Source organism: Rhinatrema bivittatum, chromosome 19 (genome assembly GCF_901001135.1).
Source record: "Rhinatrema bivittatum chromosome 19, aRhiBiv1.1, whole genome shotgun sequence".
In the NCBI taxonomy this organism is placed as follows: Eukaryota; Metazoa; Chordata; class Amphibia; order Gymnophiona; family Rhinatrematidae; genus Rhinatrema; species Rhinatrema bivittatum.
The window spans coordinates 33603981-33631080 of record NC_042633.1 but is presented as its reverse complement, the minus strand read 5'-3'; the positions used below and the strand labels follow the sequence as shown (position 1 = coordinate 33631080).

Genomic DNA, 27100 nt, shown 5'->3' with positions numbered 1-27100 from the left:
TTTGTCACGGGCTCTTCAGGAAAAGAAAAAAAAAGGCAACGTCCGCAGCCCCCGCGCCACGGGAAGGAAACGAGTGACAGAAGGGGAGGGGGGGGCTCCGGGGAGGCGGTAACCGACCTGAGTAGCCGCGTGTATCCATGGCGCCGACCTTCCTCGCTACTTCTCTGAGACGATAAGAGCGTGCGTGCGCGCGCGAGTCAGCAGAGAAGTCTAGGGGTGGCGCGCGAGACAGCAGAGAAGTCTAGGGGTGGCGCGCTCGCGCGCTTTCAACCGCCGCCGCAGTGGGGAAGGCGGAGGGCGATTTCCCGCCGCCCGACGCCATTGGAGGAGGCGGGCGTGCCAAGCCTGTTGGCTGTCGGGCCCGTCCGTCAAAACAGCGGGGGCGGGATAGGAGTCCTTTCGCGCGGAGGGGGGGGGGGGGGGCGGGAAGGATGTAAGATGGTCGATCATACGTGCCTGTTCGGGCATGCGCAATCAGTCGGTCGCCCCCGCGAGAACATCCATGGCGACAGGAAGGGAGTTCAGTCTTACAGAGAGCGAATAAAGTTTCTCACCTTATTTCCCCGTGGCGTGCATCGGAAACAGTCGCGCGAACGATTGACGTCAGCCCCCCCACGAATTCCGGCTTGCTCTCCCCTATATGGCTCGGAAAGTTCTTGAACATTTAAGTGGGCATGCGCCGGTGTTCCCGCTAACGATCCTCCGCTCCCAAGGCATGCAAGGACGGTACCTTCCCCAAACGTCTTTTTCTTTCCCGGCAGGGATTGTGCGGCCCGTTCGCGTGGCTGTGCACCGTCAAACGCTTTGGTTCCTCCGTGCACGGGCGGGTCTCGTCCCAGTTTTGCTTGGTGGCTAGGCGGAAAGCATATTCGAGCGGGCGGCTGAGAGCCGCCATGCTTCCCCAAAGCAGCACCCGCAGAAAGGCGGCAGCGGGCTAGCGTTCACAGGGGATTTCTGGAAGTGGGGGGCTCCCGAGTGCAGACCGCAGTCGAAGTAGAGGCCGACCTTATCCGATGCGGTTTAAATCCAAGTATAATTCTGTAGCCCATACCTTCGAAAAGAGTATATACAGGATGAAGTTGGTCCAGAGGATGCTCTGCCAAATCTAGGCGCCTGTGCAGTGAGGGAGGGTTTTCCAGTTCACTAGCCAACAGCGATGGCAAACTCCAGTCCTTCACCGCCAGACCCAGGCCAGGTTTTCAAGATATCCACACAAAATGTGCACCAGAGAGTTGCATGCAATAGCGGCGGTGCAGGCAAATCTTTCACATGCATAATCATTGACTATATCCTGCAACTAGGCCTGGTTATGGTATGCGAGAAAGGAAAACGGGTTGGTACCTGCTAATTATCAGTCCAGACTGCTGGGATTATACCTCCCGTCCAGCAGATGGAGACAGTGTTGCTGACACTGGCACATAACATGGTGTGCAACCTACAATCCCTCCACCAATTTCTTAACATAAATACCAGTACTGTAATCCCCTGCCCTTAAAACCTTATATTGGAAAAATCTTTCCAAGATTCACCACATGAGAAAACAAACAAAACCTATGCCATTCAGCCTATTACAATATATTAAGTGGACTCTCCAATTCTCCCCCCCCCCCCCCCCAATTAACTGGGCAGGACTCAAGTGATCTGTGGTACTAGAAGAATGAAAATTAGCATGCAAGAACCAATTTTCCTTTCATGGTACATACCCAGATCAGTCCAGACTCCTGGGATGTACCCCTGTTTCCCTAAACAGGGTGGGACTATGAAAGTCCCTCTCAATAATGCCTGGCAAAAATAGGCACCGATTTCCTAGTAGCCATCCGAGAAATGTCTTGTGGATACCTGTTGACACTGGGCCCAGGAAGCTGCCTGAGAATGAGTAGAGTGAACCATTAACACCTCAGGAATATGATGACCCGGACAGATGTATGACACAGTAATGGACTTTTGACTCATTTAAGGACGGCATCAGAACTGGTTGCTGGCATTCCCTTCCAGAAGAGTTACCTGGTCTTGAAAGTCTGTTTACCATGGTAGGCCTCCCTCACCTTGAAAAAGTGTAGGAAATCTTTTTCAATTTTTGCTTGTCAATGCCCCCTTCTCACTTACAGGCCGATACAGTACAGTGCGCTCTGTTAGCCTGCTCTTGGACGCGCGTTTTCCCTTACCCTTTATGCAGTAAGGGGCGGAAAACGCGCGTCCAACCCACGGCACCTAATAGCGCCCTCAACATGCAAATGCATGTTGATGGCCCTATTAGGTATGCGCGCGGGATACAGTAAGTAAAATGTGCAGCCAGGCCACATATTTTACTCTTAAGAAATTAGCACCTACCTTTGTTTCTGCCGGCACCGGGAAAGTGCACAGAAAAGCAGTAAAAACTGCTTTTCTGTGCACTTTAAGTCGGAGGTCCCCAAGGGTATAAAAAGTTTAAAAAAAAAAAAAAAATTTAAATTGCAGCTGTCTGGCCGAAAACCAGGCGCTCAATTTTGCCAGCGTCCGGTTTCTGAGCCTGTGGCTGTCAGGCTCGAGAACAGATGCTGGCAAAATTGAGCGTCGGCTGTCAGCCGCCGCTCCGGGTCAAAAGGAGGCGCTAGGGCCGCGCTAGTGTCCCTAGCGCCTCCTTTTGCCCGTTTCTACCGCACCAGCTCATTTACATACTGAATCGCGCGCACCGGCAAGTAGCTGGTGCGTGCGCCGGGAGAGCGGGCGTTCCTCCGCTCTCCCGCATTTTTACTGAATCGGCCCTTTACTTTGCAGATGCATGACATTTGGGCAGTGGCTCCCCCAGCAGCCATTTTTTTCCCCCCTCTCCTTCCTCCCCCCCCCCCCCCGGCATTCAAGCCAAACAGAACCACACACCGCTTTTCAGGAAATGGTTTTCAGAAGAGAAATTTAATCTAAATTTACATTAATCTAAAGTACAATAACCAACATCTTCACTGAAAAAGGGTTTAAAAGGTGGCGAAGGTCTTCAAAGTCTTTGCTCAGTCCCAGGGAGGGGGCGATCATCAAAAATCCATACAGATAAAAACCTATTTTAATGCTCTTACTTTCTACACAAGAAAACTTAACAGTTTTAAGAAAAAAGTGAAAAATTTTATGAGTCTATACATGAAAAGCAACAGTGAATGGAAGCTTGAAATCATACAGGACACAATCCTGGCCACTTACTACACCTACACATTTCATTTGCTTTCGTCGCAGAAACAGTTTTTTCATCTTTGTTTTTTTTTCTTTTTTAATTAAGACTGTCCCATTGCAGAACCTATATCCTAAAAATGCATCAGGTTTATTGGGGGGGGGGGGGGGGGGGGGAAGGAGGGCAGGGAGGTAACTGATCAGGAAGCCCACATCGTACAGGTATCACCCATTTTTTTTGGGGGGGGGGGGGGCAGACAGGTGGAGGTAGAAAGGGGGTTAAACCCCAGATTTGGATTCATCAGCTGTGCCCAGTTTTCCCTTCTGAATGCTGCATAAGAGGTTAGAGATGCCCGGCTGAAAGACAGCCGTCTGCCTTCCTTGAGTCGCGAGCAGATTTGATAACTAAAATACGCTAAGCCTGCTGCTTAGACCAAATCCATGCCAATACATCTCGTATTTGTTCAGGTTATCCTGAAAGTTAAGACCTGCCCAAGACCCTTAAAGGACTGTAGCTGGCCGCCTCTCTGCTAAAACGCTGTGTACAGGTGTTTACGAGTCCTCGGGATTTGCAACAGTGGATAAGAGGATCACACAGCTGAAAACACTAACTCAAGACAAAACCCAACTCAACATCCGTTTACATTTCTGGGGTGTGGATAGGGGGGGGGGGGGGTGTCACCACTACCATCTCTTTGGAGCTGTACATTACATCAGCCACCAGTGGGGACCCCCCCTGCAAGATCACTGCTACACCCCTCATCTGGCTTTGCTAGAAAATGTTTAGCAGTCATGTCCCATGGGAGTTGGAGGAGAGGTTTGGCAATAAAGACCGACATCAACCCATACAATTATACCAAATTCACCTTCGAGGTAACGTCCCCATCGTTTAATCCATCAGCAGGCTGCTGCCATGCAAGAGAAATAAAGAGAAGGGGTTGCCACCTCTTAAAATGAATGAAGCTCCATCCAGCAGAATGAGTCGGAAGCTGGAGGCTTGCAAAACCGAACCCCTCCCGCCCCATCTCAACCAAATCAGGGGAAGGGGGGGGGGGGGGGGGGAACAAAAACTGGCTTTTGATTGGAAAAATGGGAAGGGAGAGAGAAAAAAAAAAAAGCAGAGAGATGAGAGAGAGGTGTGGCTGCCCCATCACCCAACAATTATGGGAATCAGAAAATTCATTTCACTGAAGGCGGCGGGCGGGGCCTACGGGCAGGACAGGACTACAAGCAAGCCTGCGTGTGCCGTCTCTCTCTCCCCAACAGACATGGTATATAATGAATGACTGGCACAAAAAATGGGGAAGCGCCACCCGGGCAAGTTGATAGAAACAGGCAGCCATTTTGCTGATGCACAGCTGTCACTGTCCAAGCACAATCCCTATACATCCGGGTCAAAAGTCCTACAGAGAATTTTTTTCCCTTATCACTCACAGCAGGTAGTGCTCTTCACTCACTTTCCTATAAATACTTTTTTTTTTTTTGGCCCAGGCAGGTGTACCCAAAAGAAAAACCGGGAACCTCTTCCTACTCGGCCCCAAGACTTCCCAAACCCATATCTCACCAAAAAAAAAAAAAAAAAAAGTATCCTTTTCTATCAGGACAATCTCCGCTTTGGCCTACTTTACTTTCAACTCAAGGGAGGGGGGGGTTCCCTGGCTGGCTAGTAGTGGGGAAAAAGGAGAGAAGTGTGGAAGATTAAAAAAAAAAAAAACAACCCACTCCTTACTTAGAGGGTCTGCCTCAGGTGACAGCCACCACACACCTCAAATCAACCTGTAAACTTCGCAAAACTACCCATCCAGACTTCGACAGGGACCCCCCCCTTTCAGCAGCGGCATAGCGCTGCCCCACAAGGGAACTCATGTCCCATCCCTCATGTAGTGTGTAAACTTTGAAAACCTGAAAGACTGCTTCCCTAACTCCTGCCCAAAATTCCTCACCACCACCACCCCCTAAAACCTACCCCCCCCCCCCCCCCAACCGAGCAAGCCCCATCCCCCACCACACGTTGGGCCGTGGGTTTCCTCTGGTTGCTGCCGGGCCCGGGCAGCCAGAGCACACAGCTGCTTGGTTATACACATACACGCACACCCACATATATATAATAATTATTTTCTTTTTATACTGCTTTAAAAGTGTCGCTTTTTGTAACAGGTGGTGAGCTGGAACGGATGGGAAGTAGGCAGGAGCGGCGAGAGGCGCAGTGAGGGGGTGGGGGGAAGGCCAGGTACGACGTTTGGAATGCTAGTGCTTTGAAACCCCCCCCAACGTGGCATCACTGAGCCGCGGCCAGCGCATCCGGCGTCCGGCTTGCCTCTCGGCGGGGGCTTGCTTTGGAGAAATTCATGTCCAGGATGTGCCTTTGGAGGTGTCGCACCCACTCCTCCTGGATGGAGAGGGGACCCTGGAATTCCACATCACAGAATCTTTAAAAAAAAAAAAAAAAAAGTTAAAGGGAGGGAAAAAAAGGTAAACGTTAGCCAGTCCAAAAAAAAACCAAAAAAAACTCTTAAAGGAATGTCAAAGTGGAAATTATTTTTTCTTTTCCCCCATAAGAAAAACTTATGATACATAAGAAAAACTGATACTTCACGCATATCCAGCATAGCTCACTGCTTCAACGGCAGGGGAGAAGAAAAAAGGATTCGCATTCACAAAGCGGGGAGTAGCTGGCTTGTTACGGCGGTTACTACCCCAAACCAAATGTGCCTGATACTTCACTTTCAATGCATTTCCAGCATAGCTCTCTGCTTCAACGGCAGGGGAGAAGAAAAACTGATACTTCACGCATATCCAGCATAGCTCACTGCTTCAACGGCAGGGGAGAAGAAAAAAGGATTCGCACTCACAAAGCGGGGAGTAGCTGGCTTGTTACGGCGGTTACTACCCCAAACCAAATAAGCCTGATACTTCACTTTCAATGCATTTCCAGCATAGCTCTCTGCTTCAACGGCAGGGGAGAAGAAAAACTGATACTTCACGCATATCCAGCATAGCTCTCTGCTTCAACGGCAGGGGAGAAGAAAAACTGATACTTCACGCATATCCAGCATAGCTTTCTGCTTCAACGGCAGGGGAGAAGAAAAACTGATACTTCACGCATATCCAGCATAGCTCTCTGCTTCAACGGCAGGGGAGAAGAAAAACTGATACTTCACGCATATCCAGCATAGCTCTCTGCTTCAACGGCAGGGGAGAAGAAAAACTGATACTTCACGCATATCCAGCATAGCTCTCTGCTTCAACGGCAGGGGAGAAGAAAAACTGATACTTCACGCATATCCAGCATAGCTCTCTGCTTCAACGGCAGGGGAGAAGAAAAACTGATACTTCACGCATATCCAGCATAGCTCTCTGCTTCAACGGCAGGGGAGAAGAAAAACTGATACTTCACGCATATCCAGCATAGCTCTCTGCTTCAACGGCAGGGGAGAAGAAAAACTGATACTTCACGCATATCCAGCATAGCTCTCTGCTTCAACGGCAGGGGAGAAGAAAAACTGATACTTCACGCATATCCAGCATAGCTCCCTGCTTCAACGGCAGGGGAGAAGAAAAACTGATACTTCACGCATATCCAGCATGGCTCTCTGCTTCAACAGCAGGGGAGAAGAAAAACAACCAATAAGGGCTGAATAACATAGTCTGGGTAAAACAAATAAGCATGGGTGTAGCTTGCTTATTGCGGCGGTTACTTCCCCTACTACCCCTAACTAATCAAGCTAGATATTTCACTTGGATGCACCTCCATCACTGCTCTCTACATTAATGGTGGGGGTGGAAGGGAAATAGAACCAAGAGCTAAGAGAAACAGATAAGTATGAGAGAAAAAATGTGTGAAGCTTGCTGGGCAGACTGGATGGGCCGTTTGGTCTTCTTCTGCCGTCACTTCTATGTTTCTATAAGATTTACACCTCAAGTATTTCGCTAAAAAGATTATACAAAATGTACAAAATGTGTCAACGAGCTCCATGTTGGTCCTGGATCTGCATTTACAGGTGACTGAGCGCTAGTAACTACCGGCTAATCCCATTACTGCATCGGGAGTTATTCTTATGCATCCAAAACACACGTCCTCAGCCAGGGACCATATATCAAGTCCCCTTGCAGACACAGGCTCCGAATCCAGCTGCTGCTGGATGTCAAAAACAGCTGCCCAGGAACTTTACAACACTTCAAGGGAAGATGGGCTTTGGGAGCAGCCAAAAGACTGATAGCTGTTTCATTACAAATAAACGTCGCCCTGCAAAAACCCTGTAAACTACAAAGTGCAACTATTTCCTTTACCATGGAAGCTTTACATTTCCTGTGGATTTAAGGCCATAAATCAATTTCCAGTATTTGGCTGAAAGAATGTAACTTTAGTCTTTTTGGTCTCTCTGTAGTTTCAGTGGCAGGTGCCACTGCTGGCGCTAGACGTCCCCGCTGCACATCACCCCCCCCCCCAAAGCACCCGGCTGCAGAGACTTACCTGCATTTCAGCGTGTAGATGTTACCCACAAACTTCACCAAAGACGTCTGGGGCGGCCTGGGAACAAGGGAGGGCACCGGCCGGACCCGCTGGGGGGTCTGCCGCACCTCCTCCATTTTCTGTTGGAAGTCCAAGCTGCCTTCATCGCGGGGGTTTGGCGGGGTGGGCAGTTTCATCTGCCTGCGTTCAAACACTGAAAGAAAAAGGAAGATTTCCGTGTGGCAAAGGCAACTGAAGTTTTCTAGCTGGGGACACAATACATTTAAGACTGACTGTACTGAAAGCAACATTTACTGGCCCCTGATACAAAGCGTGCATGGCTGCTACCCTGTGCTGTAATCGTTCTGTAGGGAGAGAGAAAAGAGTTTGTGTGCGCGTCGTCCAAAGCCTAAACGGCTACTACTGGTGTTGTAGTGTTAACTTTATTTCGGCAAGGGGTGAGGGTGGGGGGAGGGTTAACCTTAAAGAAGCTTGCACAGATGGCACCGAGTAAGAGGGAGGGAAGCTTGCACAGATGGCACCGTCTCCTGCACTATAATCACAAATAAGCTAGAGCCGTGCTTACGGTTGATGCTTTGCCGCTGAAGCTCTTCTGTCTCTGTTGGAGGAGCAGGAGATGCTATGGGGACATCCTCGGCACTGCCTGCGTCTTTACCAGCTTCGGCCTGCACAGGCTCCTTCTCCAAGCCCTTGCCCACTGGCACCAAGCTGCTCAACTGCGGCGCAGGCACCCGTTTGCCAGTGGCATCCTGCTCGGCCGAGTGCGACGTGCGGCGGAACTTCTTGGTGAAGGGCCGCCCGCCCTGGATGTAACTGCGATACGCCCCTGCCTTCTGAGGTCTGTGCTTGATCCACTCGCTCAGGGTCTCAATGGGGGAACCGTTCACGCACCACTCCGTCACACCGAACTGGCGAAGGTGGGCACGGGCGTGGCTAGCCAGGGCCTTGCGGTTCTCAAAATAAAGGCCACACAGTTCACAACAGGCCTCACTCGCTGGAATAAAAAAAAAATAAAAACAAAAAGTTAAGTATTTACATAATCAGATGGAGGTGAGGAATAGAAGGTCTAGCAGCAGCAGCAGCAATAAGATGATCACGGACACAGCCAGCACAAATCTGCAGCATCTCTCTAGAGCTTTATGTCTGCAGAGAAAAGCAGCAGACAAAGAAAAATTCATGGCTTGTTCTAGCTAACAGGGCAGCTTCCCAAGCTAAACCCTGTGATTTTCAGTAAATCTCAGAAGGCAGACTCCCTATTCAACTTGCAAGCTTCATAGATTCTGCAAGATGAAACAAGCAGGTGGCTTCGTCAATGAAAATCATTGTCCCAGTAAATATAAGATCCATCCCACCAAGTCTGTGCCACACGTTAGCCCCCTCTGCAAGCACAGGGACAGAGCCACTGAACGTCCCCTGAAGCCCAACCACTCGAGCAAGCTATTGTTCTCCCAGATGCTGCCAAGAGAGAGTCCCCCGCAGCCCTGGTATAGAGAACATGCTCATGCTGTCCCCCCACTCCAGCCCCTCTCTGCCCGACCGCGCTTACTTGAGCTGATCTTCTCCTGGGTGGATTTGGACTTGACCTTGAACTTGAAAGGCAGCTCAGTCTGGATGTACGTCTTGGGCTTTGGCTCAGACTGCATCAGCCTCTCGTCCTGCAGGGGTCTCTTGGCCGCGATGGGCGTCAGGAAGGTGGCCTGCGGCTTGGCGGGCATGGAGGACGGCGAGGAGACGTGAAGCTCGCGGCCCAGGCCCGAGGCGGTGGGTTTCCCCGTCTTGCCTGCCAGGGATGAGATGGGGAATGCCTGAAGCACTTTGCCGGGGGACTTGGGGATGGCCCGCTCCTCCGCTGCCCGCCTCTGCTGCTCCGCCTCGGCCATGCTGGGCTCCTTCTTAATATGGCAGGGCTTGTTCTTCTTCCTGATGATTTCCCGCAGCGTGTCGATGGGCGAGCCGTTCACGGACCACTCCGTCACCCCCATCTGACGCAGGTGGGAACGGGCGTGGCTCGACAGCCCCTTCCGGTTCTCGAAGTACTCTCCGCAGAACTCGCAGCGGATATCCCGTGCTGGCTCCGTCCTGGAGGCTGAGGGCGACGAAAGGCGGGAATCAGTGAAGGCTGGGGAGACAAATTAGCATTGTAAGGCAAAGAGCTATCCTGCTGCTTCAGTGACAGCTAAAACACCTGGCACATCATGCTCTACTTCCACTCCACAGTAAACATATTTGTATCAAGTATTCGACGATCCTCAAACTAGTACAGAACAGCCATACTCCTTTTATCACCTTTACCTTCTCTCAGTAAAAAAAGAAAGGAAGAAATAATTCCCGTCACTTACGCTGGCCCAGAAGTCTCAAGTCGAATGTCACTGTTACAGATAATGGCATCTCTGTTAAATCAAGTTTGTTTACCTGTAACAGATGTTCTCAGAGAAAAGGATAAGCTAAATGTGGCCGTGGACCTCGAGATGCTTCTGGAAGGCTCAGAGGGCAGTGGGGTGATGGTGTGTGGGGGGTATTTACAGGGATGATTTCGATTTCCCATCACCGTGTGGTATGGCTTTTTATCCTGCTGCCTGTGGCAGAATAAGACAGCCATGCTCCTGGGAATCTCTAGCCAAGGCTCGCCTAATAAAATATAGAAATGCAACTAAAACAAATCACTAAATGGGTAGACAACATATTTGTTGCAACCTTGTGAATCTCCTTAACGGACGCTGGTCTTTAGAAGGGCCACAGACAAGGCCATGGCTCTAAGTTTACGAGCCTTGACATGCCCTTCTAAAGTTAGGCTTGCTTGGACACAACAGACAGTATAGTATAGATGGTGAGAGCAATCACAGCTCTGTTTGTGTGGACTTTTTGCATAAACAATTTGCATCACCCACCAGACTCATACCTGAACTAACAAGTTCCTAGCAGTAAACAACTGCCACTTCCCAGCAGCCATGCCCAGAGCACATCTTAAAGAGTTAAACCTGACCAAAAGTGGAGATCTAGCAGCATGGGCTGGAAAAGACGGACCAGTGCCACATCACTAGATCAGGTATGGTCCCAGGAGATGGGATCAGGATCCAAGGAATTCACCCATAATTCTGACCTGTTCCCTAAAATTCACTATAAAAGGTCATGGAGAGCAAGCAGCCAGTAAGAGGAACAGAAGAGACCACCAGCAGAACAGCACCAAATTATGTAGACCACAGATGTGTCCAACCTGGCCTGGTAAGTTCATCTAGAGAAACTGTTTCCTCGGGCGACCCCATTCAAGGGCCAGACCTTAAGACAAAATTGAATCGGATCCTCGTGAAAGACTGTAACAGGTCCCTGTGCGGTGGGAGGCGCAGGGGGTTCTCCACCAGGAGTGTCTGCATGTCCGCATACCACGGATATCTGGGCCAACTCGGAGCTACTAGTTGGATTAGTCCCCTGTGGTATTCGATTCTGCAAATGGCCCTGCCCAGCAGGGGCTATGGAGGGAAGGCGTATAAGCAATTCATCTTCCGGCCAGATTTGGACAAGAGCATTGATTCCCAGGGACCACAGATCTCTCCTGCTACTGAAGAATCGAGGAACCTTTGCATTGTGGGATGCGGCCAGCAGGTTGATTGACGGGAGGCCCCAAAGATCTACTATTAGTTGAAATGATTTGGGCAGCCCATCGCCACTCTCCTGGGTCCAGACTCTCCCTTCTTAGAAAGTCTGCTCTGATGTTGTCTTTTCCTGTGATGTGGGAGGCTGAGATCATCTGTAGATGGTCTTCTGCCCACTCCATCAGGAGGTCTCTCTCCTTTGACACTTGTTAACGCTTGGTTCTTCCCTGGAGGTTGATGTAGGCTACTGTCATTGCATTGTCAGACATCATGCGGACCGCCTGGCCTTGTAGTCTGCGGCTGAATTGAAAACATGCCAATCTGAATGCCCAAGCCTCCAGGCGATTGATGTTCCAGGCCATCTCTCCTTCTGTCCACCATCCCTGGGATGTCAGCTCATGACAGTGAGCTCCCTAGCTCCAGAGACTCACAACTGTCGTAAAAACCAGCCAGTTCAGGAAGGACAGGGACACACCCTGCTCAGATGAGCTTCCTGTAACCACCACTGGAGGTGACTCCCATTGGTAGGTGGAGACTAATCGAATAGTCTTGAGACTGTGGGTTCCAATGTGATAGAAATGAGCATTTAAGAGGACACATATGTATGCCCTTGCCCACCGCATTACTTCCAGGGTTGCCACCATCAACCAGAGAACTTGGAGATATCTCCACACCGTCGGGCGTACAGTGTTCAAGTGACGTACCTGCTACATCAACTTCTGTATCTGTGTGGATGGAAAAACGAATTTGCCCCACCTGGTGTCGAACTGGACTGGGAAGGCTTGAGGCTCCTCTTGGCCAGGTTTACTACCTAACCGAGTTCCTATAACAGGGAGAGCACTCTGTTGGTTACCAGGAGGCTCTCTTCCACAGACTTGGCTCGGATCAGCCAATCATCCATCTTTTCTCAACGCTGCTGCCACAACCACTATGATCTTGGAGAAGGTTCTGGGGGCGCTGGCTAAGCCAAAGGTTAACACCCAAAACTGATGACAACCCGGTACCACAAAGCGTAGGAAACTGTGGTGTTCCTGCCAGATTGGAATAGGTAGGTAGGCCTCGGATAGATCCAGAGGGGTTAGGAACTCTCTCAGTTGTATGGCCATTACCACAGAGCATAAGGTCTCCATGCGAAAATGAGTTACTCACAAATGATGTCCGACGCTCGAGGTCCAGGATGAGGCGAAAGGAAGCTTCTTTCTTGGGTATGACAAAATAAATGGAGTAACGCCCCAATTTTCCTGGGATGTAGGTACTGGGATCACAGCCCTCATCCTGAAGAGTCTTAGAAGTGTAATCTCCACTACCTGCTTCTTGTGCTGGGAGTGGCAAGGAGACATCATAAATACATACCGAGGAATGCTGTGGAATTCCAGCGCATATCCCTCTCATATGACTTCCAGTCCCATTTGTCCGAAGTAATCTCGACCCACCATTGGTAAAAGAGAGACAGGCAACCCCCAATTATCCTCATCCCGAAGGTGGGTCAATTAAATTTCATTGGGGGGGTTTGGAATGAGCCTGAGCCTGAACCTGCTCTCTCCTAGGCTGCTGGGTACGAATGGACTGGGACCTCCCAAGGAGTAGCGACCTCTGAAATGTCGAATTTCTGTAAGGGTGAAAATGCTGGGAACCCCTAGAACGACCCTTCATAGGTGAGGGGTGCTGTAGTTGCTTCCTCTTATCTTCTGGTAACCGGGGAACTGGAGACTCACCCCATTTACTGACCAGCTTTTCTAACTCGCTCCCGAATAAGAGTGAACCTTTAAAGGGCATCGTTGTAAGATTAGCTTTGGAAGTTGCATCAGCTAACCAGTTCTGCAGCCATAGCCGTCTGGCTGTCATCACAGAGGCCACTCCTCTGATCAAAGTACGGACTAAATCAGAGCCTGTGTCTGCTAAAAAGGCGGCAGTGGATTCCGTAACCACGCTGGAATTCACCCCCGAGTCATCAACCTACTGAGAGAGAAACAGACATGAATAAGCCTCAGAGCGCAACAAGAAGCAATCTGTAAAGTCATTGTTACAGCATCCCAGGCTTGTTTAAGAATAGACTCAACCCGTCTATCATGCCCATCTTTTAAGGCTGCTTCTCCTTCCATTGGGATAGTTGTTCGTTTAGAGACCGCAAAGACCAGTGCATCCACTTCAGGGAAATGCAAACGTTCCCTTACTGCTGGGTCCAGAGGGTATAGAGCTTCCAAGTCTCAGCCCCCTTTAAAACTTGCTTCTGGGGCATCCCATTCTAGATCCATCAACTCCTAGATGGTATCCATCACTGGAAAGTAGCAGAAGGCCTTCTGCAGGGAAATCAGAATGGGATTCTTCTTTGGTTCCATCACAGAATCCGCCCCAGCAACTCCCAGCATCTTCAGGGTCTGGGAAACCAGGGCCGGCAATTCGTCTCAATGGAAGAACCACAACATGGTCCGAATCGTTCTAACTCAACAAAACAAAGAGCACTCAGAAGGTCCTGTAATAATTAATTATAACCAAACAAAAAAGGCACCTCTTGTGTGTTTTCTAATGTCGTAGCTCAAGAAAAAATATATAATGGATGCAGTATAAAACAGAACACCCAGCTGGTGTATAGGCGCCGCATCAGCAAGCCTGCTGACGTGTTCAATCTAAAGGACCTGAACCGTCCGGTCTACACATTTGCGGCTTGACGGCTGTGACCAATTGTTGTAAACAAAATGAATTCCAGAAATTTTCAAAATAGCTCACGAGAGCTTATCTCGTATATCAATTCAATTATATCTTCCGACTAACCCAGCAGTCATCTGCCGGTGATGCTTAAATTCTCTCTGCGTCTGTCCCAGTTGTACAGTCGAGGGTGACCCAAACAATTTTTGCGTGCATTCAGCTGTTTGAAATATTTAATGCGGCAATGTAAGCCTGCTTGAGTCAACTGAAAAACCATAGGCTGTACCAATTTAGCCAACCCGACAGCGGCCAGTATTTCGCTGCGGAACAGCAGCTTCATCAGGGGTCGAAATCTGTTGATAGTGAACCAGTGGTTTCACGTCAATGTCTTCAAATCGGTTCAGGTCCTTTACACTGAATACGTCGGCAGGCTTGCTGATGCGGTGCCTATACACCAGCTGGGTGTTCTGTTTTATACTGCATTCATTATATATTTTTTCTTGAGCTACAACATTAGAAAACACACAAGAGGTGCCTTTTTTGTTTGGTTATAACTGATACGTTCTAAACCAGGGGGGGATTTCCCCATCTTCCAAGGAATTTGTATGCTCCTCTTTCTGCGTGCCGTCCCGGTCCCTGCCAAGGATGCCCCTGGTAAGGTGAGGCATAGGGAAAGGGAGGGGCCACTGGCTGAGGTTCCATCTGGACAGGAGTAAGAGAGGTAGTAGATTGCGCCTGCACAAAGGCCTGAAGCCCCTGGAAAAACTCCATCCAGGAAAAGGCAGTTGGATCCATGCCTAATCCAGGAGGTACTGTGTGAAACCAGTTGAATTTCCCTCTCCCACGGATGAGCCAGTCAAGGGGATACTGAGGTCCGGCATACTTCCCGTTAAGGCAGTGGCCAACCCATCATCCAAATGGGAGGAGCCTGGCTTATCAAAGTCCAAGGAGGCCAATTCTCCTTGGGCTTCCTCGTAGTGCCGACATAATTTGGGGAGTCCAGGTCAGCCTGAGAAGCTCTAATATGGCAAGCACTTAGTTGTCTTGGTTGGCAATGCCACTGGCAGCGGTAGTTGTGCGCTCTCTCGGCTCGCACTTAAAAATGCGTATAAATTCTGCATGTCCGGGCAGGGCACAGCAATGCGCGCGCACAGCTCTTCCTATATTGTGTGCTTTCAAAGTTATGCGCGCAGATACGCACCCGATGTTATGTGCACAGCGCATGAGCAGAGCCAACTCACTTTGCGCACGGATGCCCTATGGCGAGCAACACGGCAGGCACAGAAATACGCGCAAAATGGTGCCACCGCGGCCTACCACATGGTGTGGTAACCAAAACTATAGCAGATCGTTGCCCACTGGGGGTTGCTCAACCCACTCGGAAGTCCAATTACCCTTACCCCCAATGGAAGCGAGAACGTAGTCAGTATAGCGCCGAGCACAGAGACCGAGGGGAGTCCTACCAAAACTCCCTCTAATAGTCTCTGAATCGGGGGGTAATCTTCCTCTTTTTTTTAAACCTTCCTGGGTGGAGTACAGAGACTGTCTCCAGCTGCGGCGGTGGGGTGGGGGTGGGGGAGAAGGCTTTGGCCATCACCTCCGCGTTCAGCTTCCTGCACCCACTGCCTTTCAGCTGCTTAAGCAGCAAAGTCCATGCCGGGAACTGGCTATCAGACCAAGGCACACCTCTGAGGGATCTCAAAAATTGCCTCAGGAATTCTCAGTTGGGGGAGGGACCTTTAGGTATCGCTGCAGGAAAACTGGGCTCAATTTCCTTCATTTTAAAAGTAGAATTTCTTCTTCTTAAAAGTACAACAATCCCCATAGGGAGAGGATGTCCACCATCTGCTGGAGACAAGAGAATACTGGAGAGCTGAGGTCACTGCAGGGCTATGTGTGAGGTGACATCAGCTTTGCCATCTGACCCAGTCTCCATCTGCTGGCAGAGGAGCATAATCCACTGATCGAGTCCATCGATCAGTGGGCTATGCTAGGAAAACAGTTTCATCTACCCCATTCCCATGTACGGTCTTGTCAACCAGCAATGGTCCTATTGGGAACCATGTATATGTAAGCCCCTTTTGCCTTGGCGCAACCTCAAGGGCTGGATACCAAGCCCCATGCCAACAGCGGGTGAGCAAATCTTGGCACAGGCCAGCCTATGACAGGGTCCAAGAGTCTATGTGAAGATAAAGTTGAGACTGTAGACCTGGCAAAGGCAAGACTGATGGCTTGAGGCAAGGCTGAATATTCAGGCAAGCAGAAGTAGGCTGAAGACAAGACCCAGACTGAAGGTTAAGTATAGCTGACGACTTGGAGCAGGGCAGTGGCAAAAGCAAAACTGGTATCAGGAGACAGCAAAAACCAGCAGACCTTCTTGCTGAGGCAACTCTGGGGTGTCAGAAGAGCCCTTTTATAGGGCGGGCAGGAATGACAACATCCAAGGGCACAGCAACCTTTCCCGACACAGGACCTTTAAAGGAAATAGTATTGTGCACGCGCACCTAGGAGCATCATCAGTGGCGTCCCTCTGCTGCATGGAGTGGCAGCATCTGACAGGAGTAGAGCCACTTGCAGGGCCATTTCGAGAGCGGTGACCCTAACAGATCCGTCTCCAGGTTCTTCTGTAGTGAACATAAGCAAATACTTGTTGAATATTTATGCCATTTCTTCATGTCTCCACATATTGCTCCTGGTCACCTTTCAATTTTGCTGTACTACTTCAGGTCTTCCTTCTTTCTCCGATATATCTGAAAAATGTTTTGTTACCTTACTTTATCTCTTTGGCAATCCTTTCTTCTGCTTGCTTTTCTGATTTCTTTCTTCATCTCCCTCAGTGTCATCAGGTATTCTTCCCAGAGTTCCTCTTTTTGGTATCCTTTATACTTCTTGAATGCAGTTCTTTTGCCTTTATTTTTTTAGCCACCTCCATTGAGAACCAGATTGGTTTCTTTTTCCTCTTATGTTTACTTTCCTAACATATAGATTTGTTGCCTTCATAATAGCTCCTTTTAATTTGGCCCACCTCTCCCATTTTCTCCCAGTTCTTTCTCCAGATATTTGTCAAAGCCCGTATTTGTGAAATTCAGAACTCAGGTCTTCGTGTGACTTCTCTATATCCTGTTCGTGATATCAAACCATACCTTCTGATCAATGGTGCTTAGGTGGACACCTGTCCAGACAGATTATCCCCATTTGTGAGCACTAGATCGAGTATCACATCCTTCCTGTGGGTTCCATTACCATTTGTTTGAGCGGCACCCACTAATCTCTCTACTGCTTGTAGATTCTGCAGAAGGGATACTGCAATCCGCACTGGGCAGATTAAAATCTCCAATGAGCAACACTTCCCTCCCCCTTCTTTAGCACTTTTGGATGTCTTTGACCAGATCTCAGTCCAGGTCTTCAGTTTGGGTTGAGGCCTGTAGATCACACCAATGTAAATGGAAGAACCATCTTCTTGTTTTAGGATAGCCCTTAATGCTTCTTCCCTACCCCACATCCCTTGTATTGATAATGTTTTTGACTGGAATTTCTTGCTACTTCTCCCCTTTTCTGTCCTTCCTTAAGTTATAGCCCGGGATAGCCATATCCCAGTCAGACTCCATGAACCATGTCCAAGTACGACTCCACCATTAGGGCCTGCAGATCTGGGATTTTGTTGCCCAGGCTACAAGATTTGTGGTCTTAGTTTTCCAGCTCTGGTTTGCTGCTTTTCATAGTCACCTTTTCTGCTCCTTTGCTTAAGTGTGGAATGTAGAGCTGATTGATTGTGTTTTTACCTACTCTCGCTTCCTGTATTGCTTGGGGGTGGCATTCCACTTTCATTGGCCACCTTCTGCCACTCCCATCCCATAGTTTAAGTGCCTGATGTTATGACTGGAATTTCTCGCTCAGGATCTTCTTTGTTGCCACTGTCAAATGTAGGTCATCCTTATTATATAGTCTTTTACTGCTCCATACATGACCCCAGCCTCCACTGTACCCAAATCCACTTTTACACCATGTTTTGAGCCATGTATTGAAATGTTCTGTCTGGCTTATCCTTTCCTTTCCCTTTTCATAAACCAGTAATATTTCAGAAAAGGCAATATTCTTTACTATGGATTTGATCTCCTTCCCAAGACACTGGAAATCTTTCTGTGCTGCTTGGATAATGTTTCTAGTGAGGTCATTGGTCCCCAGATGGATAACTGATATTACTTTCTTCTATAATTGCACAGACTACCTGGTTTGCATTTCTACTAGCTGAAGATCCTGGAAGGCATTTAATTATTATGTCACCTTAGAAATGAGATCTCAAATGAGTTCCTCTAAAGGTCGAGTCTCCTAGCAGAAGGTACTTTCTTTTATGATGTTTGATAATGTTAAAGGGTTTTCAGTTGCATTCGTATCTTCTTCCTTTACCATCATCCACTTATTGTCTGTTGGAGGAACAGCTTCAGTTTCCAATGCAGAAAAGGCATTATGTAAAGGGTATCAATGTGGACAGAGGATACCTCTTTGCCACAGGCCTTGTTCTATCAGACTCCACTGTAATCCATTTATTCCTGGATATCTGACTCCTCTGTGCGACTGGGGGCAGATATCCTGGATATTTCTCAGTTGAGACTGGGTGTCTCTGGGTCACAGGTCTTCTAGCAGAACCTACTGCAATCCATTTTGCCCTGTGTTTCAGAATCCTCTGTGGAAGTTGGTGTTGAGGATTCTGTGAAGACTTCAGGCATCTCTTGAAAGTTGCTTGGTTTGCTTCCCAGCCAAGGTGAAAAAATGATAAAGTGAGCTCAAACTTGGAAGCAGTTTCTCTCTTATAGAGATATGCAGAGTTACAAAAATTGTGGCCCAGCTCCTAGCATAGCTCTGTAGCGCCGGAACCACAATCCATATTGGGCCGCACAACCACCAAAACCCAATAAAATATAAATCCTACTGAAAGGCCCAATTAAGATGATCAGCCAGGGGAAAAAAAATGCTTGAGAAAGTAAGAACAAGAAAATCATCTGAAAGGGCTGGTGGGAGCGGTCTGGGTGGACATCATCTTCAGATAACAGGAGTAATAAAAAGCAAGGGGAAGCAGGTCTGCAGTGCAAGGGACCCCCAAGATGCTCGAGAGCTTTCTGGAAAGCTCTGCAAGTTGTCCTCTGCATCAGCATGAAATACCCCAACACATCCACAAGGCTCATTATACTTGCGTACATGCACACAGAAAGAAGTGAACATGGTCTCCTTATCACCACTATTGCAAAGCTTCCACTGCACCAGCTTACACTTCTAAAGCTCCCGCGCTGGTCTGCAGCACACACGCACTGCTCTCAAGCTGCACTTTAAACATTTTTTTTATAAGCACACACACAGTAGTAGCTCCCATCTTGACTGAAACCTCACAAACATGGGCCAATGTAGTCTGAGACAAACACTAGTACACATCGTGTCATGTGTGTCAGTGGATGATGCTCCTTAGGGGAGCTGCTGTCTTAAAGGACAAAAAAATAAAAGTGAAAAATATTGAGTTTTATATGCAGAACTGACTAACACATTTTTGATCCTGAATACCAAATGGTGGCTGCTTTTTATTTTTCTGTTTTGGCAAGGGGAGGGGGGCTAGGGAAGAGGATGTTAACGCCCTCCCTCCGCCATTCTTATTCAGATCCTCTGCTGGCCTCAATCGGAGTCAACTTGCCAACTAGGAAGGGCCCCATGCAGCAAGCAATGGTTCCTCAGCCTCCAGGGAGCTCGAGTGCACAATGCCCGCAAGGTCAGAAAGCTCCAAAACTAAACTATTTGTAAACCAAACACCGAGGTTCGCAGATACTTACACAGATTGAGGGGGGACATCTCTTCGTGGGGTGCCCAACCCTTGCTGGCGGCGGGGGACTCATTCAGCAGCCTTCCTGCCATCATGGGCTTGAAGTTCACTCTCATGGTATCCGGTTTCAGCTTCTTCTGCAAGGAGGAGGACAGTCCTGGGAACATCTTCCTGGCTGTAGGAGGGGAAGAGTTCGGGGAACGTGCCAAGGGGCTCCCGAGATGCGGCACCTTCTTCGGGACGGCAGGCACGCGGATCTGTGCTGAACCGTGGGACTCCAGGGCCCCCAGAGGCCTCATCTCGGATTTGGTCATGGACTTGGGTCCTGGACCTTGGCTTGGCGCTTGGCCCGTGCCCAGCGAGCTTGGGGTCCCCCGCGGCTGGGACCTTCTTTTCAGCAGGTCTCTCAGGGTGTCGATGGGAGAGCCGTTCACGTACCACTCCGTTATCCCCATTTGGCGCAGGTGGGAACGGGCGTGACTGGACAGCCCCTTCCTGTTCTCGAAGTACTCGCCGCAAAACTCGCAGCGGATGTCCCGTGCCGGCTCCTGCTCTGCCCCCGATGCTGAAACGTCAAGAAGAACGCGACATGCTGTTACAGATGTTACAAGAACAAACCGTGCTATTGTGTTACATCTAGAAATTTGGAGTAGCCCACCTCGATGCAAAGTACACATTAGTAAATGCCTGCTTTGTTGCGAATTTGAAAAAGGGAAATTACGGAGTTAAGACGTGCCATGTTGGGTCAGACCAACAGTCCGTCGACATGGCCAACCCCCTCAAGACGGCAGGGATACACCAATTTCTTGCTGTTCATGCCCTATGAGGAGAGGTGGATCTCCAGGAGTCATCCGGTTAATAATTATGTACGGACTTTTCCTCGAGGAACCTCCAAAACCTTTTTCAGGGGTGGTTTCTCCGTTAAAAATTAGCCAGAAGCAATCACATACAAAACTGGCATGAAGTACTTTGCAGCTGATGAGGTGTGAAAAGGGCACATATGTACATTAGAAAACGAAAACCCAGCTTAAAAAAAGTGCAATGTGCAAGCCTGCACATACTCAGCCACTGTGGGGTGGAGGGGAGGAACACACATTTCACCCAGAAAAATCTGCTCAGGCAAACCCCCTTGAATATTAACCTCCTGAAAGTCTGGCTCTTAGGGGGACTGGCGTGGGGATACACGTCTTTCACTTCTACAATTGGCCCATGGATAGAGTCTTTCGTACCATCTATTCAAATCTGCTCAAACTGCCAGGTTACCATAAGTCCCCCTCCACTCAATGGTTAAGGGAGGGGCAGGGGACCTCCACCCAGTTACCATTAGGCCTATGAGAAAAGATGGGAAGAACTGGGTTTACCAAGCCTATTGAAAAGAATTAGTGAGCATTCAGAAACTTAGAAGGCTCTCTCAAGAGAACAGTTCCTCTTCATTTCCAGTGTGGAATAAAGCAAGCTGTAAGGGGCTTATATTGTCACAGGTTAGACAGCAGGAAGGAAACTAGGATAAGCCAAGCACTGAGACAAGTTACCTAAGGAGCAAATGGCACTGTCTCAAAAACCTTAAATAAGTACGTTAGACAAGCATCTGTACGGGCCGGGTGAGGTATGCTGGAGTCTTCCCGGTGGCAGGGTGATCTCAATTCAGTCTTTGAGACATACCTGGCCAATCAGGTTTTCAGAATATCCAGAATGAATACGCATGCACTACCCCCCCATGCATGCACTGTATATTCATTGGGGGCACGCTGAAAACCCGACTGGCTGTGTGTCCCCCGAGGACTTCTCAAGGTCACTTCTGGCCCTTCTACGATTGTGTCTCACTTGACAGCTGGTTAAGTGCTTTTTGCACTTTGATAACTGTTGAAGGTGCAAGAGTGAGATGCATGCAAAAACTTAACCCTGTGCTGACCAGCAGCTTCTCAGCGTTAAAGGAGTCTGTCAGTCATTCTAATAGCAGGGAACATTCACGGCACCAGAGAATCTAGCACCAGTTGCCCCATAGCAGAACATGCTGCTGCCAAAGAATCACTCGAGGCAGGTTTTAGTAGGGATTAAGGACTACACTGAGAGCAGGACCCACCCCACAAGAACACTATATAGAATATATATTTCTCTCTAAAATAAAGTGGCATAATTTAAAAAAAATAATAATAAATCATGAGCATTCAGTTCGAACATAGCAGCAGTACCGGCAGTGGGACAACTGACATGCCAACTGGCCAGATGCTGGCTACACACGCACCAAGGTCTGGAGGCCAGCACGTGAGTGGCTCAGTGGTTAGCTGGAGGCAGCACCCGTAGGTAGCCCAGCAGAGATTACTGGACAGGAGAGGAGAAAACAGGGAGGGGAGGTTGAATGGAAGCACATGGCATCATAGCCCCGTGCTGGGTCAGGTTCTACTCAAGTTGGAAACAAGTGGAAGTAGTGGCCAAAAAAAGAGAGGAGGAAAGGGTCTCTTAAATAACCTAGTAAACTCTGCCAGCTAACATCCAGAAGATCCCAGCACAGGTCTTAACTCGATCTAATACTCTCTACTAAACAGGGACAGAACCTCACCTCCGATCTCTCCATCAAATGAAAGGGTAGCCCTCTGCGCCAGGAACAGCCCATCCCCAAAGGTTGTGATCTCCATTCTCAAGGAACGGAAACCAAGAGAGGTAAAAGGTACAGTACTGAACATTAATTCTAGCACTCACACACACACCCCCCCCTCTGCCCCAGACTGGTTACTCCAAAATTCAGTTATCTGGACTTCTCCTTGCTCCTGTTAATCCAGGGATCAAATGTGGGCTAATTTCCTCTCACGATCACACCCAACACCAAAACATCACTTACCTATCTTTAATCCATACTTAAATGCCCTTGTAGTAATTACTAGAGTGGAAACTACCTCCTGGGTAGGATTAGTTACTCCAGGACTAACCTGGAACGCACGCTCCAACCTATTCTTAATATAAGCGCAAGCAACGGCGAGCCTGGCGTGAATGGGCGTTCATGGGCATGCTGGAGACCTGTCTGCAAAGAATGTCAGGCGACTTGTCAAGAGGGCTCCCGGGTCCAGACTTATCAACAGAATGGAAGCGAGAGAGGCACAGAAACGCACATCTGCTACTATACAAAGAGAGAACATCCGCCCCTGCGGACTGCAGACGCGCAGGACAGCCAGGTCTGCATCCTGCCCACCTTACAGAGAACGTCCTGGGGTCTCAGGATGACATGCACTGTGGTGGTGACCCCTACGAGCAAGGGAGGGAGGGAGGGCATGAGCACTGCTGACTGGGCCTCCCCCCATGCAGGCCTGGACCGGCAGGGGAGCTCGCATATGTCCTGGGAGGAGGAGAACTTACACAGATTGAGTGGAGACATCTCAGCAGCCGAAGGCGCCCAGTAGGGCTCCGGGGACAGATTCTTCTTCCCCTGCAGGCGCATCCCCATCAGCATAGGGGGAGGGTGGGACTTTATCTTCTTGAGCGGGGGAGAGGAACGAGGTAGGGGCGACCCTGGCTGCTTGCCCAGAGGCCTTGGCTGGGGCAGCGGCGAGTGCTGCTTCACGGTGCTGCCGCCGCTTCCTCCGCCTCCTCCCATCGCCCCCGATGCCGTCGCAGCGCCCGAGCCGGGGCTGGGATTCTCGGGGCTGCCGAGCCCCTGCAACGACTTCCGCTCGCCGGGCAGGAGTGAGGAGGCGTGGCCCTTGAACTCATCGCTTTTGATGAGGTCGTTGAGGACTTCGATGGGGGACCCTTTGGCGTCTGGGTCTGTCACCCCCAGATGTCGCAGGTGGGCCCTGGCATGGCTCGACAGGCCCTTCTTGGTTTCGAACCAGGCACCACAGAGCTGGCAGTCATTGTCTTTGCCCGAGTCGCTATCCACAGCTGCAGAGCAGAGGGGGTACAACATCATTACAGTGCTCACATTGAAACGGCGTCTAGCGGGACACTGTGGCCCCTAAACCGGTTTAGCAAGCTTAGCCCGGTTTAAGAGCCACTCAAATTGGCCGGCGTCCACAGAGTGGTTAGGATCATTCTGCAGACACTGCTCAGGGGAGGGGTCTCTAAGCTGGTTTCTGGGAGAACCAGTTGAGAGGTGGCATGAATGGGCTTCGCTAACCAGTTCTCAAGGAGGACTTTGCAGTATGGGACAAGGGACCTGTGCATGGCTCTAGCTGCTATTGCCACCCTGCCAGCCAAATGATATTGCAGATTACACTGTGGGGGGGGGGGGGAAAAACAAAAAGGTGGTTCTACCTGTGCTACTCCTAACCCTTCGCTCCCCCCCCACATACACCTATGCTCCCGACAGCGTCTACAGGCTGATCACAAACACTGGAAACTCGTGGCTCACATTTCCTTAAGAGAGGGCTTTCAGCAAAGCGGTCTCTAAAGAGCCGGGAGAGCACGACCAATTACTTCATTCGCTCCCGCCTAAATTTTGGTGTCACCGCAGGAAACTGCACGCCTGACAGGTCACGAAGTCCACTTCTTGCTAGTGCAGTATCAAGTTAAAATGAAAAATCAAAAGCCAGGGGCAGGGAAGAGGAGGAGGAGGAGGCGGGGCGTTAAAGCACAGTTTACACAACTGCAACCTCCTGCTGCGAGTTTTCTAAATAAATCAACTCCCCTTTCCTCCCAAAGGGGGGGGGGGGGGGGGGGGGGGGGGTAACACACACAAGCAGAGCTGAAAAGAAACCGCGCAACGGAACTCACTCAGGTTCAAAGGCCCCTCGTCGTCTGGCTGGGCCCACGGTGATTTGGGGGAGTTGTGCAGGGGGCTCACAGGCAGCTTGGCGCTCTTGTCCTCGGCGCTCTTGGGAGGGGGAGACGCGGGTAAAGCGGAGGATGCTTTCCTCAGCAGCGGGGAGCCTGGCTGCAGGTGGCTCTTAGGCGAGAAGGCCGGGGGGGAGGAGTCGTCGATGGCCGTGCCCCCCGAAGCCGGGTCCGACTGCCTTTCCGCAGGTTTGCCCAAGGCCAGAAGCGCAGGTCGCGGGCTCCCTGCCCCATCTTTACAGGCGCCCGATTTTTTGCCCGGGGGCAGGGAGGGGTTGGCACCCTTGCTGTTTTCTGCCTTCCCTTTGTTCTGCTTCGCCAGTTCGTACAAGAGATCGATGGGGGCGCCGCTGCTCTCGGACTCTGCCACGCCCAGCTGGCGCAGGTGGGAGCGCGCGTGGCTCGACAGCCCCTTGCGGGTCTCGAAGCAAGCTCCACACACCTCGCATGTGGTGAGGTTTTGTGCTAGGAAAAGGAGAGAGAAAAATATCAAAACGGGCTTGCTCAGCGCACTGCTCTCATGTTCATCATTTTGAAAACCAATATGGAGGTGTCCCCCCCCCGAAACACAGAAGGGGATTCAGCAAAGCTCTGTTGCAGTCTAAAATGTACTCCCCTGGTTTTGGAGCAAGGGTTTTATTCCCCCCCCCCCATTCCAATAACAAAATCTAGGCCTCTTTCCCCACCCCCCCCCATCTGTTTGATAAATTCACCCCAGGACGTGCCCCCGGACTTCCCTATTTCGATCCCAGAAAAACTAGGAGGAAGGAGTGAGGGCACAATTTATTTTTTTTTTGTCCCCACTGTAGAGGGTTAAAATCCAAGTTGCCGCCTGCAAAACCCCTTGGTATGAAACTGGATATAGCATGGGGGGGAGTGGCCACGCAGCCAAATAAAAAATAAAATAAAAAAAAGACTTCACTACAGAAAGACTGGTTCCTGCTGCAGCGATTCAATAGCCCCAAAACCCAGCCAGGCAGGCTCAGGCTCAGCTGTACCCATGGTGGGAAAACGGACGGCTGGTGACTCGCTGCAGGATCCCCATCACTGCCCCTTTCTTCATGATCGGGAGCAAACAGCTCCTTCTCTGGCTGGAAAAAAAAAAATCCATTTCTCTCCCTCCCTCTAATGCTGATGCCTTGCAATGGGAAAGAGACAGACATTTCCCCTCTTAAGAAGCTCGGCAGAACCACCTGAAGGAATTATTCTGGACCACAGGCAGTTCTTTACTCTCACTTTCAAAACAAGTTTCCCTCAAAAACATTCGTTTTACAAGTTTAAGTTGCAGTCATTTATTTGGTTGAAACATCAGTGGCAAAGACGGACTTCAACTGGGCAAATCCAATCTGCAAATGGTCCAGGAAGCTTTCCACTTTCAAGAGTGTCCACCACAAGTTTAAAGCATTAATTTTAATATAAACAATCCCCCCCCCCCAAAGGTGGAGGCAACTAAATACCATCTTCACCCCTTTACTGAAAATATGGACCCCTCCCCCCCAAATAAAGGGCTGCCTATGGGTGGGCAACAATCTGACACTGACTTCTATCTTCCCCTAGTTCTGCCCAAGGGGCTGGACACCACCACCTCCAAACAGAATCCCAGCAACCAGGGCTGCCCTTTCCAGTAACATGAAAGGGTGTCCTGCGATCTCTTACTGTTCAGCATCCTCTCCCCCTTAAAGCATTTTTCTAAATTCGTTTGGTTACTCTTACTCTAGCAATTATTGACCAAAACATGATGTGGCAATAAAGGATGCATGCACACTCACCCGGCCGTGAATGCAACGTTCTGCTGTACAGCAGCCGAACAAATTATTAAAACTGCAATCCGAGGAAGACACGGAAGCAAACTTACATTTGCCATCTTGAGATTCCTGCTTGTTCCCCTGTGGCTCTGGAGACAGTTTTCTCTCCATTCTATTCCCAGTTTGATCCAGTGGCCCTGCTGGGGAGCTCTTCTTCTGGACAGCTGGTGACCCCACCTCCACGGTTACCAGTTCTTCCTCTTCAGAGCCCAGGCCTGCCAAGATGGGAGGGCAGCAAGGAGTTAGGAACGGCTGATGAACTTAAGCAATTGTGAAAGCTTCTCAAATGCTTACCAGCGACCCAAGTCATTTCTGCAGCTAGCACCCAGGCGGCCTGGTGCACACCCTTCCCCGATTTGCCACAGAGGTTGTCCATTTAAATAAGCATGATATTCCTTCAACAGAATTTCTCGCAGTTCTTAACTGATACAGGACCTCTTTGAAATATCGAGTATTGCATAGCATAGCCAGAAGGCTCAGCTTTTTGAGAGAGGATACCCGAAATTAGGGATGACCTTGTGGGTGGGGGGGAGCAAGCACCTGGGTTTTATACTTTGGAGGGGGGTGCCTGCTCTGCTTCACGGTACTGCCCCACCCCAACACTGTAATTTCAATGTTTCAGGGCCCTGTACCCATCTAAGATCAGCATAGTTTCTACCTTCACACAGCAGCTGCTCTTCCTCCAGAGATTCTTCCCCTAGGTGTCAAACTATTTTTACAGTTCTTAGGTCTACACTTTTTGCCTAACTATTGTATATAGTTTTATGTATGTTATATTTATATAGTTTCTCCCTATTTATTGACCTATTAATTTGCATTGCCTCCTCCCCCGGTTATTTGTATTGTTATCTGTTATTTGTAAGGGCGCTGCCCA

General features: G+C 49.7%; 2 protein-coding genes across 7 annotated transcripts in view; both read right to left on the bottom strand.

Moving 5' to 3' along the window:
- AKAP8L (A-kinase anchoring protein 8 like) overlaps nucleotides 1–295 on the bottom strand; it is a 91787-nt gene extending 91492 nt beyond the window's left edge. For 2 of the 3 annotated variants that reach the window (XM_029585459.1, XM_029585460.1), the window contains exon 1: nucleotides 118–295. In XM_029585459.1, coding sequence (XP_029441319.1) covers nucleotides 118–139 — 22 coding nt within the window. In that variant the 5' untranslated portion in view covers nucleotides 140–295. The remainder of the gene's footprint in view (nucleotides 1–117) is intronic. The other variant, XM_029585461.1, reaches the window with a different exon arrangement.
- A 2578-nt stretch (nucleotides 296–2873) lies between these two features.
- The window catches only part of WIZ (WIZ zinc finger), an 84914-nt gene continuing 60687 nt past the window's right edge, over nucleotides 2874–27100 (bottom strand). For 3 of the 4 annotated variants that reach the window (XM_029584141.1, XM_029584142.1, XM_029584143.1), the window contains exons 6-13: nucleotides 26277–26441; nucleotides 24362–24886; nucleotides 23006–23530; nucleotides 19665–20219; nucleotides 9159–9731; nucleotides 8178–8606; nucleotides 7613–7805; nucleotides 2874–5567 (exon numbers count right to left, since the gene is read on the bottom strand). In XM_029584141.1, the coding sequence (XP_029440001.1) occupies nucleotides 5417–5567; nucleotides 7613–7805; nucleotides 8178–8606; nucleotides 9159–9731; nucleotides 19665–20219; nucleotides 23006–23530; nucleotides 24362–24886; nucleotides 26277–26441 (3116 nt within the window). In that variant the 3' untranslated portion in view covers nucleotides 2874–5416. The remainder of the gene's footprint in view (nucleotides 5568–7612; nucleotides 7806–8177; nucleotides 8607–9158; nucleotides 9732–19664; nucleotides 20220–23005; nucleotides 23531–24361; nucleotides 24887–26276; nucleotides 26442–27100) is intronic. The other variant, XM_029584144.1, reaches the window with a different exon arrangement.